This window comes from Pinus tabuliformis, chromosome 9, assembly GCF_031772625.1.
Source record: "Pinus tabuliformis cultivar Carrire ecotype Pingquan chromosome 9, CPIR1, whole genome shotgun sequence".
Taxonomy (NCBI): Eukaryota; Viridiplantae; Streptophyta; class Pinopsida; order Pinales; family Pinaceae; genus Pinus; species Pinus tabuliformis.
Window position 1 is genome coordinate 1,312,469,292 of NC_142307.1, and position 19,730 is coordinate 1,312,489,021.

At 40.3% G+C, this 19,730-nt stretch overlaps 1 protein-coding gene across 1 annotated transcript in view; it reads right to left on the minus strand.

Moving 5' to 3' along the window:
• LOC149153361 (uncharacterized) overlaps nucleotides 1-15,612 on the minus strand; it is a 305,256-nt gene extending 289,644 nt beyond the window's left edge. The window contains exon 1 of the mRNA XM_089439507.1: nucleotides 15,388-15,612. Within this exon, the coding sequence (XP_089295633.1) occupies nucleotides 15,388-15,390 (3 nt within the window). The 5' untranslated portion in view covers nucleotides 15,391-15,612. The remainder of the gene's footprint in view (nucleotides 1-15,387) is intronic.
• Between the last annotated feature and the right edge of the window lie 4,118 nt (nucleotides 15,613-19,730).

Here is a 19,730-nt window from a genome sequence, read left to right on the forward strand (position 1 = left end):
CAACATACCATAGGTGTTGAAAAATTTGTAGCTAGGTTCGGTCTCCATAAATATGAAATGTAATTTTGATTCTTGGAAATTGTAAAATGAAAGAAAATTATTATTATTATTTTTGGAGCATGGGTTTCATGCTCAAGGTCTTTTATTTTATAGGTCAAGCACCCATTGAGTGCTTCTAGGGTTGGTCCTAGGTCAAGAAGTCAAAAGAGTCATTGTCATAAGTTGAAGACCCCATCAGACACATTGTAACTTGTAAAGAAAATTATTTTTGTCCTTAAAAGTGTCAAAATACCCTTCAAGACCAAGTCAGCCTAATTTGAGGAGCAACGTCCACCTTGAGAAGCCTATATAAAGGAGGAAACTCGACCTCCTTGAATCAAATTCATCACTCATTCATCCAAGCGAAGAAGGAACAAGAAGAAGGCAACAAAGAAGGAAGAGGTCAAAGGAGACTTGTTTTGGGCTATTTCTCTCTCACACGTGCGAAAGAAGGCTAGGGTTTTTGCAGCAGATCTAGGGTTTTTTCTACAAGTTTGATCTTGAAGAAGGGAAGGAAAAAAGGTCAAGAGAAGCCATCCTCAAGCTCCAGAAGGAAGAGAAAGCCAAGCGAAGGTCTGAGGAAGCCTTGGAAGGCTAAACAAAGCTCACACATGTGGCAGCAGCAACTACAGGAGGGCCGAAAATTTCAGGTCTGCAGTGGAGGCCGAAATTCTATAGTTGGGGGTCGAAGTTGTGCTACTAGAAGAGATTTGACTAGGTTTGACTTGTTCAAGGAAAGCACATCATCTGGAAAGGTTGGACTTGGTCTTGGAGGGTATTGGTCTTGGTCTAGAGGTCTTGGAATTTGTCAATTGAAGAATCTATAAGGAAGAGAAGAGATTTGCAGGTTTTCCTCTCAATTGGAGAGGTTTTGGCCCTGGCTTGCAACCTATATTTTGTGTTCTTGTTCTTCTTGTTTTGGTAGTTGTTTGATGATATACAAACATAATAATAAGTAAAGAAGTTAATAAGTAAGAAAAAGTTAAAATACATCACAAGCAGTTATCAAGAAAAGAGAAATCACTCTAATCATTGCCCTATAAATTTCTCAACATGGTATCAGAGCTAAGGTTGGCAGAGGGCATTATGAAGATCTCTACTACATTGAATAAGTTCCTAAAGAAGTGTTCAAAGGTATCAAGTCATCTCAAGAAGGGCATCAAAGAAGCATGGAACCTCCTATTTACTCCAAAGAAGAAAGTAACCAAGACAAAGGACGAAGGACTCTTCTCAGCACTCACTGGCACATTTCAAGATGAGAACATTTGGGTAATCGATAATGGAGCATCAAGGCACATGACTGGGCATCACAAGCAACTAAAAACATTGTCAAAAGGAAAGTCTTCTTACTTCGTAGAGCTTGGAGATAATAAGAGCTATCTTGTGAGAGGAATTGGATCAACCTCAATAGAGCTGGAGAATGGAGGCAATATTCATCTCAACAACATCCTATTTGTTCCAAGTTTGCATAAGAACTTACTCTCCATTTCAAGTCTAGAAGATAAAGGTGATAGAGTGGCTTTCATTGATGGAAAAGTTGTAGTATGGAGTAAAAACTCAAGCATAGAAAATGCTAGAGTAATTGGGATTCGTGAAGGAAGACTCTACAGGTTGCTAACCCCTCTTTCTCAAGCTTTAGTTCCCGTTGAAATTAGCCCATGTGAACTTTAGCATAGGAGATTTGGTCATATCAATTTCAAAATTCTTCCAACTCTAAGCTCTATAGTAGATGGAATCCCCGAACTAAAAAAAGATCACAAAGGAGTATGCAAAGGATGTGCATTGGGTAAGAACACCAAGAGACCATTTGGAAGCAGTGCTTCACGGTCAAAAGAAATCTTGGATCTTATTCATTCTGATGTTTGTGGTCCTATGACTCCTAAATCACTTGGAGGTCATCTATATTATGTCACATTTATAGATGATCATTCAAGGAAGATTTGGGTTTACTTAATGAAATCCAAGAATGAACTATTTACTAAATTTCAAGAATTCAAAGCTGAAGTAGAGAACCTTACAGAAAGAAGAATCAAGATATTAATATCCGGTAATGGAGGAGAATATACATCCAAGGAAACCATAGCTTTCTGTAAGGAGTTTGGGATTAAGAGGGAGTTGATAGTCCCATACAATCCCGAACAAAATGGAGTTGTAAAACGAAAGAATCGATCCATTGAAGAAAGTGTAAAAGCAATGTTACATGATCAATACTTACCGAAATTTCTGTGGGGTGAAGCTACAAAGACAATTGTATACATACAAAATCAAAGTCCCCACAGGTCTCTAGATAACAAGACTCCCGAAGAGGTGTTCACTGGGAAGAAACCAACCGTAGATCATCTTCGAATTTTTTGGTTGTCCTGTCTATATACATATACCTAAGGACAAAAGAAAGAAGTTGGATCCATCAGGCATGAAGGGAACCTTTGTGGGCTACAGTAACTCTTCTAAGGCCTATATGATCTACATAAAGGAAGAACACCGAATAGAAGTTAGTCGAGATGTGATATTTGACGAAAGTATTGCATTCAAGAAATCAAAGGATCTCCCTATGGACTCTAATGACGAATAACTTTCGGTATTCCAAGAAGAAGTTCCTAGGGAAGAAGAAGAATCAAGCCATGAAGATGAAGGTCCCTGTGAACCAATACAACCTGTGGTAATTCCCGAAACCAGAAAAAGACCTAACTGGTTGAAGTCTACACTTCTAGATGCAGAAGGTCATGGAGCAGCTCAAGGTACATTCATGGAAAGCAAGAAGCCCAAACGATATTTTGGGTATGCAGCGTACATGACAAAACTAGTTGAAGCAAAGCCATCCACTTTTGAAGAAGTTGTCAATCACCAAGAATGGAAGGATGCCATGAATGAAGAATATCAATCCATAATGAAGAATGGAGTCTGGGAGATCGTACCTAGGCCTAAAGACAAATTTGTGGTAACTTCCAAGTGGCTCTACAAGATCAAACATGCAGCAGATGGAAGTATTGATAAATATAAGGCAAGATTTGTGGCTAGGGGCTTCTCTCAACAAGAAGGCATCGATTATGAAGAGACATTTGCTCCAACAACAAGGTATACAACTATTCATTCGTTGGTCTCTTTGGCAGCATCAATGGGATGGAACATCCACCAAATGGATGTCAAGACTGCATTCCTAAATGGCACAATTGATGAGGAAGTCTATATAGAGCAACCCTTGAGATTTGAAGTTAAAGACAGAAAGACATATGTTTGCAGGTTGAAGAAGGCACTATACAACCTCAAGCAAGCACCAAGGGCATGGTATGCTAGGATAGATGCATACCTTCAAAGATTAGGCTTCTCAAAGAGTTTTGTTGATCCAAACCTTTATATTAAGGTTGTGAAGGGAGAGTTGGTAATCATTCTTCTGTATGTGGATGATCTTCTCTTGACAGGTGTGGAAGGTCGAATTGAAGAATGTAAGAAGCATCTAGCAACAAAATTTGACATGAAGGATCTAGGGTCGATGCATTACTATTTGGGATTGGAAGTCTGGCAAGGACCTAATGAAATCTATCTAGGTCAAGGAAATTATGTGATCAAGAGGTTGAAGAGGTTTGACATGATGTATTGCAAACCAATGACAACCCCAATGATGACAAACTCGAAAAGACTAAGGAGTTCTGAATCATGCCCTGTGAATCCTTCCAGGTATAGGCAATTGATTAGCTCACTCATGTACTTGGTGAATACTCGACCATACATATGTTTTGCAGTAAATATTCTCAATCAGTTCCAAGTGGAGCCAAAGCATGATCATTGGATAGCGGCAAAACACATACTGAGATATTTGCAAGGAACGATCCACTATTTCCTAAAATATGATAGGAGGAATAATGTCCACTTGATTGGATATACAAATTTCGATTGGGGAGGCATTGAGCAGGATGGAAGAAGCACTACAAAAGGATGTTTTAGTTTGGGATCCTCCATGACCTCATGGATGAGCAGAAAGAAAGATACGGTTGCTTTGAGTAGTGCTAAGGCTAAGTACATTGCAACCTATGAAGTAAGCAGAGAAGCTGTCTGGTTAAGGAAGTTGCTATCGGACCTATTTGAAGGACCAATAGACCCTACAGTGATACATTGTGATAACACCAGTTGTATACAATTGTCTGAAGACCCGGTATTTCATGGAAAGACAAAGCATATCAACAACAAGTATCACTACATTCAGAAGTTAGTACAAGATGGTGTGTTGCAGCTACAATATATCTCCACCGATGAGCAAGTAGTTGACATATTGACAAAATCTCTTCCTAATAAGAAGCTTGTATATTTGAGAGACAAGCTTGGTTTGGTTGATATATCCTCCTTGATTGAGAGGGAGAGATAGGCACATCATTCTTGTCTTCACTTGGGAAGACAGAATGGAGGATTGGGTAAACATCTAGCATCTGATGCTCTTTGAGGATGTGGTAGGGCATCCAAGATAAGAGTAGTCGTGGACCGATATTCTTTGAGGACTAGCTATCCAAGATAAGAATAGTCCAAAGAAGGTCATACTCTGTGAACACTCGGGTGGGGTATGTACCTTGAGAGACAATGATGATGGTGTCTATAAATCATTGGTCTCGCCAACATTGTGCTCTGATCTTGTGGAGAGATAGAGTTGTTAGTCAAGGCCTTGCTATATGACAATGTTGGTTGTTATGATGCTAAAACAGATGGGTTACCAATCCAACTCTTCTTATGAGATCTCTTCAGATTGAGAATGTCCATGTACCATTTATGAATACCTCCCTAGTTAAGAGGGAGTGTTGAAAAATGTGTAACTAGGTTCGGTCTTCATAAATATGAAATGTACTTTTGATTCTTGTAAATTGTAAAATGAAAAAAAAAATAGTATTATTATTTTTGGAGCATTGGTTTCATGCTCAAGGTTTTTTATTTTATAGGTCAAGCACCCATTGAGTGCTTCTAGGGTTGGTCCTAGGTCAAGAAGTCAAAAGAGTCATTGTCATAAGTTGAAGACCCCATCGGGCACATTGTAACTTGTAAAGAAAAATATTTTTGTCCTTAAAAGTGTCAAAATACCCTTCAAGACCAAGTTAGCCTGGCAACTGGCAAGTCGGCCTAATTTGAGGAGCCACGTCCACCTTGAGAAGCCTATATAAAGGAGGAAACTCGACCTCCTTGAAGCACATTCATCACTCACTCATCCAAGCAAAGGAGGAACAAGAAGAAAGCAACAAAGAAGGAAGAGGACAAAGGAGACTTGTTTTGGGTTATTTCTCTCTCACACGTGCGAAGGAAGGCTAGGGTTTCTACAGCAGATCTAGGGTTTTCTTCTACAAGTTCAATCTTGAAGAAGGGAAGGAAAGAAGGTCACAAGAAGCCATCCTCAAGCTCTAGAAGGAAGAGAAAGCCAAGCGAAGGTCTGAGGAAGCCTTGGAGGCTGAACAAAGCTCACACGTGTGGTAGCAGCAACTACAAGAGGGCCGAAAATTTTAGTTCCGTAGTGGAGGCCGAAATTTTCCAGCTGGGGACCGAAGTTGTGCTACTGGAAGAGATTTGATTGGGTTTGAGTTGTTCAAGGAAAGCACATCATTCGAAAAGGTTGCACTTGGTCTTGTAGGGTATTGGTCTTGGTATAGAGGTCTTGGAATTCATCAATTGAAGAATCTATAAGGAAGAGAAGGGATTTGCAGGTTTTCCTCTCAATTGGAGAGGTTTTGGCCCTGGCTTGCAACCTATATTCTGTGTTCTTGTTCTTCTTGTTTTGGTAGTTGTTTGATGATATACAAACATAATAATAAGTAAAGAAGTTAATAAGTAAGAAAAAGTTAAAATACATCACAAGCAATTATCAAGGAAAGAGAAATCATTCTAATCATTGCCCTATAGATTTCTCAACAATAGGGGGCATGGTTTTCCTTTAGAAGTGTTATCAATTCTCAAATCAGTTTGTACTATTGGGAAACCGGTCAAAGTAGTGTCTTCCCTTTCCCAACCATATTTTATTCTTTCCACTTTCCCCCTTACTCCATCGCATCCATAAAATGGATATCCCCTTTCATGTTTGACTTATCAGAGATTACCAAAATGTCTAAATGAAGAAAATCCTTAGTCATTAAAGCCAAAAAGGCTAAGAGGTGGAGAGACAATGAAATAAAATCCAAAAATGTAAAGTTTGAGTGACTACCATCTTGTTATGAGGCCATTGCCCCTAGTCCCGTGCTTGTATATGAATATCTAAAGAAAAAAGTGACTTGTTCAATGAAATGAATATCTGAAGCAAAAGGTGAAAGGGGCAGTAAGAAACAGTGTCAAGGAAAGGCAACTCAATGCTAAGCTCCCTCTTAAAAAGCTTCTATACGTAAAAAAATTAATGCTTGAATACTAGAGGATCAAATTTATAAGACCTATACAAACATTACATGATTTTGATGATCATCACATGATAATTTCCCCTTCCTTTTTCATAACTTTTCATCACATTACCTACCATTTACTTAGGGACTTGGGATATACACTTTGTCCTAGGACTTGACACGCATATAAGGGTTGATATTGTTCCTCCATGGTAAAACTTAGGCAAATCCAAAAACTAACCTTTATTATGTTGTGTTGGAAGAAATCACTAAGAGTATATCACATAATGGCACACTAAAGTAGACCCAACATTACAAGTGGGCACCTTGCATTAAGATTTGTTACCCACCAAAAGTGGGTAACCCCATAGGAGAAAAAGTTTCTCCTATATTGGACAGATAACCAACCAACGGCCCTATACATTGCTCAGTTATGATGATATGCCATATTCCTCCACCATTTGCACCGGTCATACACCTCTCACCATCTAACATTCCTCTTGAAGGAAGGTGGGTCACCATTCGGAAGGTACTTTAACTATTTTGCAATCAAGTGCTTTTACTTAATGTTTTTGGCATTCTAACATGGGTAAAGGGGTAATCTGGATGATTGACCAATCTTAACTATAAACTTGTTATCTCACCTTACTAGGGGGTTAGTCTTTGGCCCTAGTCCAGTGGAACCTCCTCTAAGGCCTTAGGGTTATAAGAAGGGCACTACTTGGGAAACTTGGATTGAAATAGCATGTCCATAACCATTCCATACTTACCACTCTTCACCATTCCCTTGATTTCACATCCATCCTTCGGGTTTGTTGTCATTGGTTCATTGGGAGTTTGTTGTCATTGGTTCATTGGGATTTGGCACCCTCATATCCACATCCTTGAGTCAGGGTTGGAAAACTTTTCCCTGGAAGTTGATGCCGCTAAAAGAAAGACAAACGCATATGATGGCTACAATGAAAGAAAAAGAAAAGACAAAATGTAAAAGGTGGTCGAGAGTCAAGAAAATAATTAGCGCGTGGGCAAAAGCCTAGCACAATCTCTACCCCCCTCATTAGCCATCACCCAGTTCCTGAGCACTAGATGCTCTATCACATAATAAAGGAATCATTGCATGTCTCAACCATAATGAGCGAGAAGTTGACTCATCATTAAGGAGTAAATAAATGTTGTACTATTAAAAGCAAGCTAGGACCCCTAAGTTATGATCCTCATCAAAGCGTTATCAAAAAGAAGTAAAAGACACACCAAAGGAGTGGAAAAAGTAGGCCAAGGAAAGGGGTAACTCATGCCTCCATAATTGTTTCGTCCATACATCTATACACTAAGGATGATGGACCTCCATTAGTTGGTCCCATGACCATGGCACCTAGCCATGAAGCATTTCCCCTTTGTTGCCACCATCACAAACTCCTGAGAATTGAAGGGTTGACCTTGGACATGTCACCTTCTCTTAGGGATGGAAACACCTGATAGGCTTGACCATCTAGCCACCCCCAACAAGGTAGGGAACACTTTTACGGGACTTGATCTAATTAGATATTTGAAAGTGATCCTGGTTTGAAGTCTTACTATGCCCTTAACAATTAAGTATGGTCCACCATCATGCATCTATAGTCATTGTCTCTAATAAATGATAACTTTCACTTGAGTTTGAGATGGTTTTTCCAGGAGGTCCTTCACATATCAATAGAGACCTTGAGGGCACACATTCCATGCTTGCACTACACACGATGCCCACGCGGTACTACACTTTCAAAGAGCAATGATGACCTTGCAAATGCAGCGTTGCCCCTTCATAGTAGAGCATTGGGCACTTTGATGATTCCAACAATTGATTGACACCTCAGAGCACCCCCAAACGTTGAGACACTGAGCTCACTTTGCTTAGTGTTGGAGACTCTTGATGATGTACCCAGTGGAACCAGCATGTCCCTAGGTTGGCCTTGATACTATTTGATAGGCATAGCTTGATTCAAAATCCAAACGATGATGGTCATCCCCAAGATGACGAGGGAGGGCTTGTACTACATAAGGGAGTCGCAATGTTTCAGAGAGATTGTGCCACATTGTCTCTCTAGCCCCCTAGGAGATGACGCAAGGTACCCTAAGTAGGCTTTTGACACATGGAGACATTTGAGGCATGAATTGAGGATTTTCCCTCCATCATTGAGTTGATTATGATGATTGGAGATGCATATTGCCCATTCCATGCATTTTTGGAGCTTTAGTTGCCCTAAAACAGCATGACATCGTGCTAGAGAGAAGATTCAACCCAAACGTGTGAGATTTTAGTGGCTTATTTTATTGTGTTGAGCTATTGGGTTGGCTTGTAACCCACTTTCTTCATGTACACTCATAATCAAGCATGTCATAGGGCTTGTAGGCTAACTATTAAGAGCATAGTTTTAAAAATTGGTCGGTCTAAACCGAAAACCAGTAAAATCAACCAGTTAGATAGGCCCACGTAATAAACTAGTATAAAAACTTGGTAGGAGGGTCAGTTTATGTCAGTTAGGTACCAAACTAGAACTAGAAACCGATCAAATCGGTCAATCAGATAGGCCCATGTAACAAACAAGTAGAAAAACCCAGTTGTAGGGCCAGTTTGTACCAATTGGGTACCAAACCAGTTGGTTTACCTAACTAGCACAAACCAGCCCTAAACAACTAATTCCAACCCTAACCAGCCTAGTTAGATCTTACATGCGTGGTGGAGTCCAAGACCACCGATAGTCATTTTTCAAGTGGTTTTGGAGGAAAGCAAGGGTTGTTATCCTCCCAAAACAACCCCCCTTTGCCATAAAACCAACCCTACACCTCCTGAACCCTAAACCTAAACAAAAAACCTAACACAACCCTAACAATGCTAGCAATCAATGGTAATGTTAAATTCTTAGAGTAAAAGTGGCATTTCCTTTATCTTTCATTTTCATTTTTTTACATAAATTTTTAAAATTATCATTAATTGTTTAAGGATGTTTGAGAGTGGTTCCAACCTCATTGGATTTCATATGGAGAAACTAGAATTTCAGATCTCACTCAAAATCTAGCAGACTTAACAATTTTCAAAATTTCACGATTTGGGGGATTGCAATGTTTCCATTTGATTTTGTCATGTGTGAGGGTATGGAATTAGCATTTGATCAAGAGCATGAAGCCCTTTATGTACCTTGATGTTGGTGGTATTGATTGTTGAACTCCATTGATGTTGGTGGTATTAATTGTTGAAGTCAGTGTTGCGGGGGAGCGCCCCCCCCCTTCGAACCCGCTCCCGAAGCGCGCTCCGGGAGGGAGCGGGTCGGGAGCGCGCTCCCGTAAAAAAATTCACGCTCCCTGGTCTATTAGGGAGCGATCGCTCCCGGAGCATTTTTTAATGCCCGGGAGCGATCGGGGAGCGATCGCTCCCTGATCGCTCCCGGGCATTAAAAAACGCTCCGGGAGCGATTTCAGACGGGCCGGGAGCGGTTCGGCGGAAAAAAAATCCGCCGGACCCGAAATTTCCAAAAAATTTAGAAAAAAAAATTTATTTTATAAGCCCAATGGGCCAAAAAAATTTCATTTCAACTTCATTGAGCAAGAGATTGAGAGCTGGAGCAAGAGCAAAGGAGCAAGGAGCAAGAGCTGAGGAGCAAGGAGCCAGAGCTGAGGAGCGAGGAGCAAGTGCCAAGGAGCGAGGAGCAAGCCTGCAGAGGTAAGTAACTTAATCATTTAGTTAGTTTAGCTGGTTAGGTAGTTAATTTGGTTAGTTTAATTTAGCTGTTTAAGTTTAAAGATCATGTATTTAAATTAAATTAACAAATTAAATGAATTAATCCCAATAAACTAAATTAATTTGCAGATTCAAGACTCAAACCCTACAAACATCAAACACCATGGACCTGGGGATATTTATTGGCATTTTCCTCTTCCTGGTCCATTTTATGGTTATTATGGTGGTGGAGAGTAGGAAACGGAGGGGGCCTGAAACTGAAGAGGTGGATGAAGAAGCCGGAGGAAGTCAAATGGGTGAAAACCCCAGTGAGGAGGAGGTGGAGGAGGGTGAACTTGACCCTCAAAAAACTAAACAAGACCAAACTCCATTGTGGAAATATGTTCACAGGGCTGAAACAGGGAGAGGGGGTGGAACCACTAAATTTCATTGCCCCCATTGCAACACTGATTACACAGGCTCATACACCCGTGCTAGAAGACACCTCTGCGGGAAAAGGCCATGGGATGGAGAGAAACAAATAGGAATCAAAACTTGTGCAGCGGTGTCAACAGCAGATAGAGCCAAATACATAAAGGAAGAGGAGGACGCCCAATACAGAACAAAAAGATCAAGGGGTTTCTTTGAACCAATCTCACCATCACAAAGAACTCCTTCAGCATCCTTCCAAGGCAGTGGATATGGACATGGAGGCACAGGGTCATCATCTTTAAGGCGTAGAACCATATCAGATTTCCTTGATGAGGGGCGTAGGAATGTTGTGGATTCAAAAGTTTACAGGTTCCTCTATGCATGTGGGATACCATTCAATGTTCTACGCTCACCTTATTGGCAAGAAATGGTTTCTGCCATAAATGATGCCCCTAAAGGATACAAGAGCCCTGGGTATGACAAGGCAAGAACTGTTGGCCTTGATCATGAAAAAGCAAAAATATCACATTCTTTGAATAAAATGACAAGTTCTTGGACTGACAATGAGGTGTCCATTGTATCTGATGGATGGACAAATGTAAAAGGCAAGCCATTGATAAGTGTTCTTGCTGTGTCCCGAAGTGGTCCCATCTTTCTAGCTGCAAATGATTACTCATACAAGTTCAAGACCGCTATCAACATTGCAGAAGCATTGCTTGAAACAATTGAGTGTATTGGCCCATACAATGTCATCCAAGTCATCACTGATAATGCTCCTAATTGTAAGGCAGCGGGAGCAATTATTGAGGATAAATACCCAAACATATTTTGGTCTGGATGTTTGGTTCACACATTGAACCTTCTGTTGCATGATATTGTCAAAAACAAAAATGAACAATACCAATGGATTGGTGATTTGTACAAGAAAGGAAAAAAATGATAAAATTTATTACAAATCATAGCAATACCCATGGCCTTTTCCGCAGTCACTCGAGATTGGAGTTGCTGAAGATTGCGAGGACTAGATTTGGTAGCTATTACCTCACCTTCAGGCGCCTTTTGAAGGTAAGAGAGGCATTAGCTAGCATGGTATCAAGTCCACATTGGCAGGTGTTAAAGGAAAGGGCTACAAATGTAGCTGACATGGCAGGTTTTGAAACGGTGGAGGAGGCCGCTCTTGATGGGCAGTTTTGGACAACTGTGAGACAGGTATTGGATTTCACCAAGCCAATTTATAACATGATTCGGTTTGCAGATACAGACAAACCAGTGATTGGCGAGGTGTATGAGCAAATGGATACCATGTTGGGGGAAATAAAAGACATTGTTCATAATAAAGATCCCAACTTGTACAAACCGATTCATGATTGTGTGTGTGAACGGTGGAATAGGCTTAACCTTCCACTACATTGCTTGGCGTATATCCTTACGCCAAAATACTACTCAGAATCTTGGTTGGGCAAACCTGCAGCAGGGGGTGGTGTTAGGACCAAACCCCATTTAGATCAAGAGGTAACTAGAGGATATCTGGAAGCATTAGAAAAGTTGGTGCCTGACAAGGAGGAATGTGCAGCTGTGCGCCTTGAAATAGGCAGATACTTCAGTGGCAGTGGTTTGTATGGTAACTTCCATGCAATGGACGACAAAGATAAATTTGATTCTCTCACATGGTGGGAAACATATGGCGGCCACGGACTTTTGCCAAAATTGGCAAAAAAAGTTCTTTCACAGGTTGTAAATTCTTCTTCTGCAGAGAGGTGTTGGAGCACCTACAGTTATATACATAATGTGAAAAGAAACAGACTCAACGAAAACCGAGCAGAAAGCTTGGTTTATGTGCACTACAACTTGAGGTTGTTGAGCCATTACTGTGATCGGGCTAATGAAGATCCCACATATAAAATTTGGGACAATCACCCTGAGGACGACAATTTGGAGGATGGCATTGTACATATTGAAGAACTAGAAGAGGAGCTTGTACGGGATGAAAATGAAGCAGCTGCAGCAGCCATGCCACCTCCACCTCCACCATCCAGTAGCAGTTCTCGGGGCCCGAGTCTTGTTCCATTGCTGTCGCCACCTCCATCGACACCCTCGCGTGGAGGCTCTAGTTCTGGTCGTCGGTCTGTGCGGGAGACTCCTAGAAGACCACCACGACCTGCTTATACTCCTGGAGACTCTCGTGGCAAGGGCCACTTGTAGATTTACAGTTTACTTGTCTTTTTTAGTTTCTATTAGACTTTAGTTTTCATAACTGTTGAGTTTTGAGTCCTTGACTCTTGACTCTTGACTCTTGACTCTTTCATATCATTATGACATTATGATATTTTTTGTAAACATTATATCACTATGACAATGAAAATTTGAAGTTTGAAGTTGGGCCTTGGCAATTATAACTCATTGGTAATGATTGTGAATTATGAATATGATGCTTTGTGAAAGACTAAAGTTGTTTCATTTCATCTCATTATTCATGTTTCATTTTATAAATTTTTAACATTTCATATCATGTTAACAGTTAGAAGTTAGGACTTAGAAATATCTTCGATATTACTTCTTGTAATGGTTAAACTTGGCTTACAAGTACAACTTGTTACTTTGGTGATCAATGATGATAAATGTTATTGAATTTTCAATTCTGAAAGCTTGAAGTTGAAACTTTAATATTGAATTTGATGAATCATGATTTATAAGACTCATGGACATGGTTGATGACGATTATAATTTCTAGATGATTGATGTGATATGGTTCAATGATCAATTTATGTTTTTTTATGTTTTTTATGTCTATTTCATCATTCTACATGTTTTTGTTGACATATATGTATCAAAAATTAAAAAATATAAAAAATATATATATTTTTAAAAAATCGCTCCCCGATTCGCTCCCAAACCGGGAGCTTCTGAAAATGGTCGCTCCCGCTCCCGCTCCCAAGTAACATTGGTTGAAGTCCTCTACCCTAGCCTTAACAAAGATGTACCCTTCACTCAAAGCAAAATAATTGGTTAGGCATGCTAAGCTCTTTCTACAATATTATAATGCTGAGGAGATGAACCCTTCACTCAAACAAAAATCATTGGTGAGGCATGTTAAGCTTTTTTAATCTCTACCATATTATAAGGTTGAGGAATCCAAGTCTGAAGACTTTGAGTTAGATGATGTTTATGTAGCTCTTGTTGACGATCCCGTTTCTAGTAGTGATGAATCAGTGATGAGTTTCATAATTGGTCACGCTGATCAGTGATTTGTTGTAGGTCAATGGCCGAATAACTTGTAAAAAAAAATTTGGACTCTAGAGGCCACTTAGAGCCTCATTGATTATGTATTTGGTTGTTGATATGTATTGCAATTTGTGCCATTTTGATATATTCACCCTTACATGGTATATAGATGAGCAAACTTTGCACATCTAATGGTTCGAAATCTTAAAAATAATTTTTTTCATTCAAAATTAATTATTTTATGTATTTTTTCAAATCCAGTTCAATCCAGTTTGATCTGATTCCAATTCGAATCGCAGTTAGATGGGTGGCCAGTTCAAAACCCGGTTCCGGTTTTTTAAACTATGCCTTCTAGTCCCTTTGACCTAATTTTGTGGTCACCTATTAGATTTTAATAAAAATAAGTTCTCTCATCTTACATTACCGGATATGTCTTAAAATAGAAAAATAACTCTAAGATACAATTCACCAATAAGCCCAAGCATTTACTGCAGGCAACCCACATATGCCCCGATAATCTAAATAATCTAACAGAGAGCTTGACCAGAACACATATTCATACATCTACCAATGAACCGGGAAACTACAGTCCACAATTAAACTCAAAAAATACCAGTTAATTATAGCAAGAGAGAGATAGTTATCCTCATTTGGAGCAATATATTGGCCCTATGGAAGATAAATTCCTCTTGCAACGGCTATAATGCACGCCCTCCTAACTGGCCTAAATAAATCATCTGCAGCACTAGAAATATCTCTTCTTAATTACCATAAATGACCTAGATTTGGTCTTACAACTCCATATGCAAGCTGCATTAGTCCCTCCTGCCATACAGGCTAAACTTTCACACGTTAATCTAGCTCAATCTGTTAAGTTTCAGTTGCACATATGCTAAAATTACCAACACTGGGCCACAGGCAAACATAAGGAATACTCTATTTTGTTTCTTCATTTTTTCTATTAAGAGATGTCCTAGCCTCTCAGCATTCTTTATTTTTTTATTATTAATATGTTACTTGTATTTCCAAAACCCATCACTTATATAGGTCGTCCGTGGGCATTAATATAATTTCCTTCCATTTCTATCAAGAAACGAGGCAGCTAAGCCTCTGTGGGTGTTCAAGGTTCAAAATTCTGCGTATGTGCCATATTGACAGCAAACCAACAGAACTTTTACATGCAGTCGCATCAAAACGAGACTTGAACCCAATGATCAGTCTTGATCAGGCTTTGCTCAGGATCATCATTTGCCTAAACTGAGCATTTTCTAAGCCCTCTGTTTATAACGTTTTCAAGTAGCAAAACTGAGACCTATGAACTGCAACCATCTAAAAAGCACTTAGAATGTAATGGTCAGAATAAGAAAGCCCCGCAGTATGAGAGAGGGTTCCAGTAGGAGGACTTATTTTAAGATGAAATCCGGATTTTGAGTCCTGGTTATGACCATGGTTGGTAATGATTTTCAAGCGTTCAAAAGTCAAACGTTCAGGATTGTTGAACTTGGATGCTGTGAAATCTCTGACACGATAACAGTATTGGACTATTTGTAAATATTGTATGTGTGTGTATGTCCTCCCCTGTTGTGTCATATAGGCGATAAATATCAATTAAAGACAAAAATATATATCTGCCGGAAAATGGAATGGATCTACTTGGCTCACCATTAAAGCTTTAACTATCTCTGGCCATGAAAACCTCCTCGTTCGTTCATTACAGTCGGTCCTTCACACGCACCTGACCATGGTTGTCCTCTGCTATTGGCGAGCACGCTCAATCCTGTTTAAGAGAACCTTTTATATGTAATATATTTTTCTTGATTGATTTCCGCCCGTCCAAAAAACGCTTTAGTGCCACCCTTTGCTGCAAAATAAGCGTTCCGCTCATAGCATACACGGATTTCATGTGAACATGAATCAAACTCCCCACAATTTTGCTTTATGTTCACATTAATCTATAAATTTAGGTCATAAAAATTATTAAAAACAAAAATTTGAAAAGAAGGTTCTTCAAAGAAGGTGAAGGTACCCCCATCTCGGTGCGAGCTGTTGGACGGATCCATTAAGACCATTTTAAGGATGAGTACGCAAAGGAATGATGCCACCACGCTCCACACGCTCGAGGCGATGGGTGCGGTGGCCTTTGGCATGTTTAAGAAAATCGTCACGAAGAAAGGTGGCAGAGACACTTCGGTAAGTTTCTGGATCGCTGTGAAGGATAGCAGTAAGGAGAGAGAAGGTGTAGAGGTCTCGGAGGCGAGAGTGGAGCAATGGCTTCAAAAGAGGCGAAGGTTCCATCAGCTCCAAACGTTGGCTACCGGGTATGTAAATTGGTTCTTCTTTCCCTCCATCATGCTTCCCTCTGTTTGGTTTGTTAATTGGGATATGTATGGGGGCAATTAGCTAGTGGGCAGGTGTAAATTGGGTTGGGGGAAGTGCATGGTGTCGAGAGTCTGGTGGCGAAACCCCAACTGCACTGGCACTTCCCTAGTATCAATCCGCTATGGGATTTTCCTCTCTCGCATGGGGCTTATATGGCTTGAGCGCAAGGGTGTCAACATGGGGTATGCTTTTGTCTAGCCGTCTTGTAAACCAAGTGGTCAAACGCTGGGATACTATCAATGTCTGTGATAATGTCATCCACTGTCACACTGTCTTCATTAAGGTTGTTGTGGAGGTTTTGACGGGTTGGCTCTTGAGGGTAGGCACCCAGCGCCTGAGTCAAAAAAGTTGTGGGGATGTTGTCAAGGGGCATGCTCATCTGGGGTCTGGGACTGGGAATGAATCTGGCACTGGACATGTCAGCCTTGGATGGTTGAATGGAATTTGAGTGGCAAGCAGAGTGTTGGATGGTTGTTTCTCGGGGCTAGATGCTCAGAGCTTGTGTTGCAGTGTCGGTAAGGGTAACGCTGAGACGGTGTTGAGTCACTTGGGTTGGGGGACTGGCCATACAAATGTTGGAAATAGAGGCGAGAGGCTTGGCATTAGTGGGTTGGGGCACCCTGCTAAAGGGTCTGTGGTTGGCCAATTGTTGGGGCCTCGTACCCAAGGCTAGGGTCGAAGCATCTGCAAGGCATTGGTTATGTCGGGGCGTCAGCTGAGGCAAAGGAACCTGCACCAAGGTGCGGGTAATGGACATGATGGGTATGGGATCCTTAAATTCTATTGTTATGCAATTGAACCAGGGGTGGCAGATTTTGTGGAATGGCAGAGCCTGCGGGCAATGGAAAAACAAAATATAATGTTCTGGCAATTCTGGTGTTGTGTTTCCATATCAGGTCCTCGGCACGGTAAGCAGTCTCGGGCGCGAAGAGCATCGAGGCTAGCCTCCCCATTTCCACAAAATTTGACAAGTAGGCACCGAGACAGTGAGGCAATGGGCAGAACAGTGAAAGGGAAGGGTTGAGGCAAGAGACCTTGGGTGGCTGAGGCGGAGGATGAACCAAGCTCCTCAAGCAAGCAACGTGGCAGAAAGCCTGTGGCTAACCTGATAAATGAAGCAGCCACCGCATACAAGGAAGGCACCAGCGACGAGATTAGAAAGTTGATAGAAGAATGGGAGGAGGAACTAAACCGACAAGCAAGCGCGAATGAAGTTGAAATGGAGGACTGGAGACTCCTAGTTCCGGATCCTAGTCACACTAGAGGGAGAGTGACTCAATTTAAACAGACTTTGTATCTTTACTAGTTGATGAAAAGTCTCTTGGGCAAGGCCCTCAAACAAATCTCGGTGAGCATGGCGACTGTTGTTCAGGATTTTCAGAAGCTGCAATTTCAAATGCAAAAACAAGAAGGATGCCTTGGCCGCATGGAGAGACACTTCCCTTGTCTGCTTTTGCCGACAGAGCTGCCAAGCTCCAGTGCTAAAGATCTGGCCCTGGTTGCATCTGCCTCCGCCGAGCAGGATGAATAGATTGTTGGCTTTCAGTTATTTCTTTATGCAGATAGCTTTTAATTTCCAGTTCACAGTCATATATATGTATAGGCAAATAAAGTATGAATGTGGACATGATATTCAAACTTGTATATGTATAGGCAAATAAAGTATGAATATGGACATGATAATCAAACTTATATAGCTTGGATAGATAGACTCGGGATTTTTTGCTACTGGATGGCTTATCATGTCGTTAGCTAGTTAATAGACTTGGTTTCCCGATGAGCAAATTAAAACCACCTAACATGTTTTTATATGGTTGTAACTTGTTTATATTCTAATGAAAAATAAAAATCTACCTAACTTACAAAACAAAAGTGAAGGTATATTCCAACAATGGAGCAATTTAAATAAAACTAATGATTACCACGACATTACAAAATATGATACCCTTCACTTGACATTGGGAGATAAGAGAGAGCCACCATTGACATATTTGAAAAGAAAATACATTGGGGTGAAGGTATATTCAAACAATGGAGAAATGAAATGAAATGATATTTTAAGGTCCACGAGACTAAAAATAGTCTATGAGACCATTAGTTCCCTATTTTTCGCTCTTTGCAATTCAGTCCTTTTCCAATTCAAATTGATGATGAGCTGACCCAACCTTCCAACAATCCCCTCGCTAAAAAGACAATGCCAAGAAACTGATACTAACATGTTCTCGTAACTTTCACCGATGTCTTTGAATGCATCACATTCCAAAATGAAATGTTTTTCCGATTCCACAACCCCAGACATGCAAAATGTACACATCCGTTCTTCCCAAGCTTCTTTAAGCCTTTTCCACCATTCTATTTCGCACCGAAGTTGATGTGAGTTGGTCCTTAATTGAGCAATAACAACCTTTTCCCTCCACGAAATGCTAGCTCCAATGAACTCTTTTTGTTGTAAATCCACATAGGGTTGAATTCCTCAATGTAGTATTTCTTCTTTCTACCCAACTCTTTTCCCCATACCTTTTTATGAAACTTCTCCATAACAAAATCCTTTAGCTCCTTGTTTTTTGTGGGACAGGCATTGAGGTAGATATTCCATTTTTGCATCCATGTGTAGTTTTGTTTCATCCATGTTTTTTTTCTTTCACTCATGCTTTCATTGAAAATAACATTAGGCCATCTACCTGCTCTCATTTGTTCAATTCTTTTTAGGTATCTTATGAGCCGCACCATAGCAATTGCTTCAATGGAAGTTGCTCATGTTTCACTCAACATTATCTCATAAGGCACCGAACTTTTTATTTCGAACTTGCTCATGATCAAGCGTTTTTGGATTTTCTCAATTTGTTTCCATTTTGAGACAAGAGTGTTGCTAGCCCACAATTCACACCCATATAGCATCACTAGACAAACTAGGAGTCCAAAAAGCACTTTAACCGTTTTCCAATCCCATAGCTCTGCCTCTCTACATCTGTTTTGAAGAGCATATAATGCTTTCCACCCTCCTAAAATTATCTTCTTTTTGCAGTCCTCCCAATTGAGTTTGTTGTTGAAATCAATCCCAAGGTACTTGTACTCATTTACTTCTTCAAGAATGTTGTTTTCAAAGAAGAAAGTATGTTGGCTCTATTTCATTTTATTAGAAAAAATCATTATTTTGGTCTTGCTAGTATTGACTTGCATCTCCACTGCTCTACAAAAATGCTCAAGAGCATATAAGTGCATTTGCAATCCATGGGTCGATTTAGAAATCAATACAATATCATCACCATATAAAAGAAGCTTTATCACAAACTCCCCCAACCGAACACCATCTCCACCTTGCAGATTTAGCCACTCTTCCAATTTATTAATATATAGACCAAAAAGAGTGGGGGATAGAGGGCAACCTTGCTTGACTCCAATGTCACTTCTAAAGCTTTCTGAAATACCTGCTGAGGTTCTAATTTTGACTTTCACTTCTTCATAAAGTCTATGAGCAATGGCTCTATAATGCACAGGAATTTCGAGTTCTTCCATTGTACGCCACAACTTATCCCTAGGGACTGTGTCAAATTCTTTTTTGAAGTCAACAAAGCAGCAAAATACTTCTTCTTTGTCCTCACAAACCTTTTCAACAATGTGTCTCA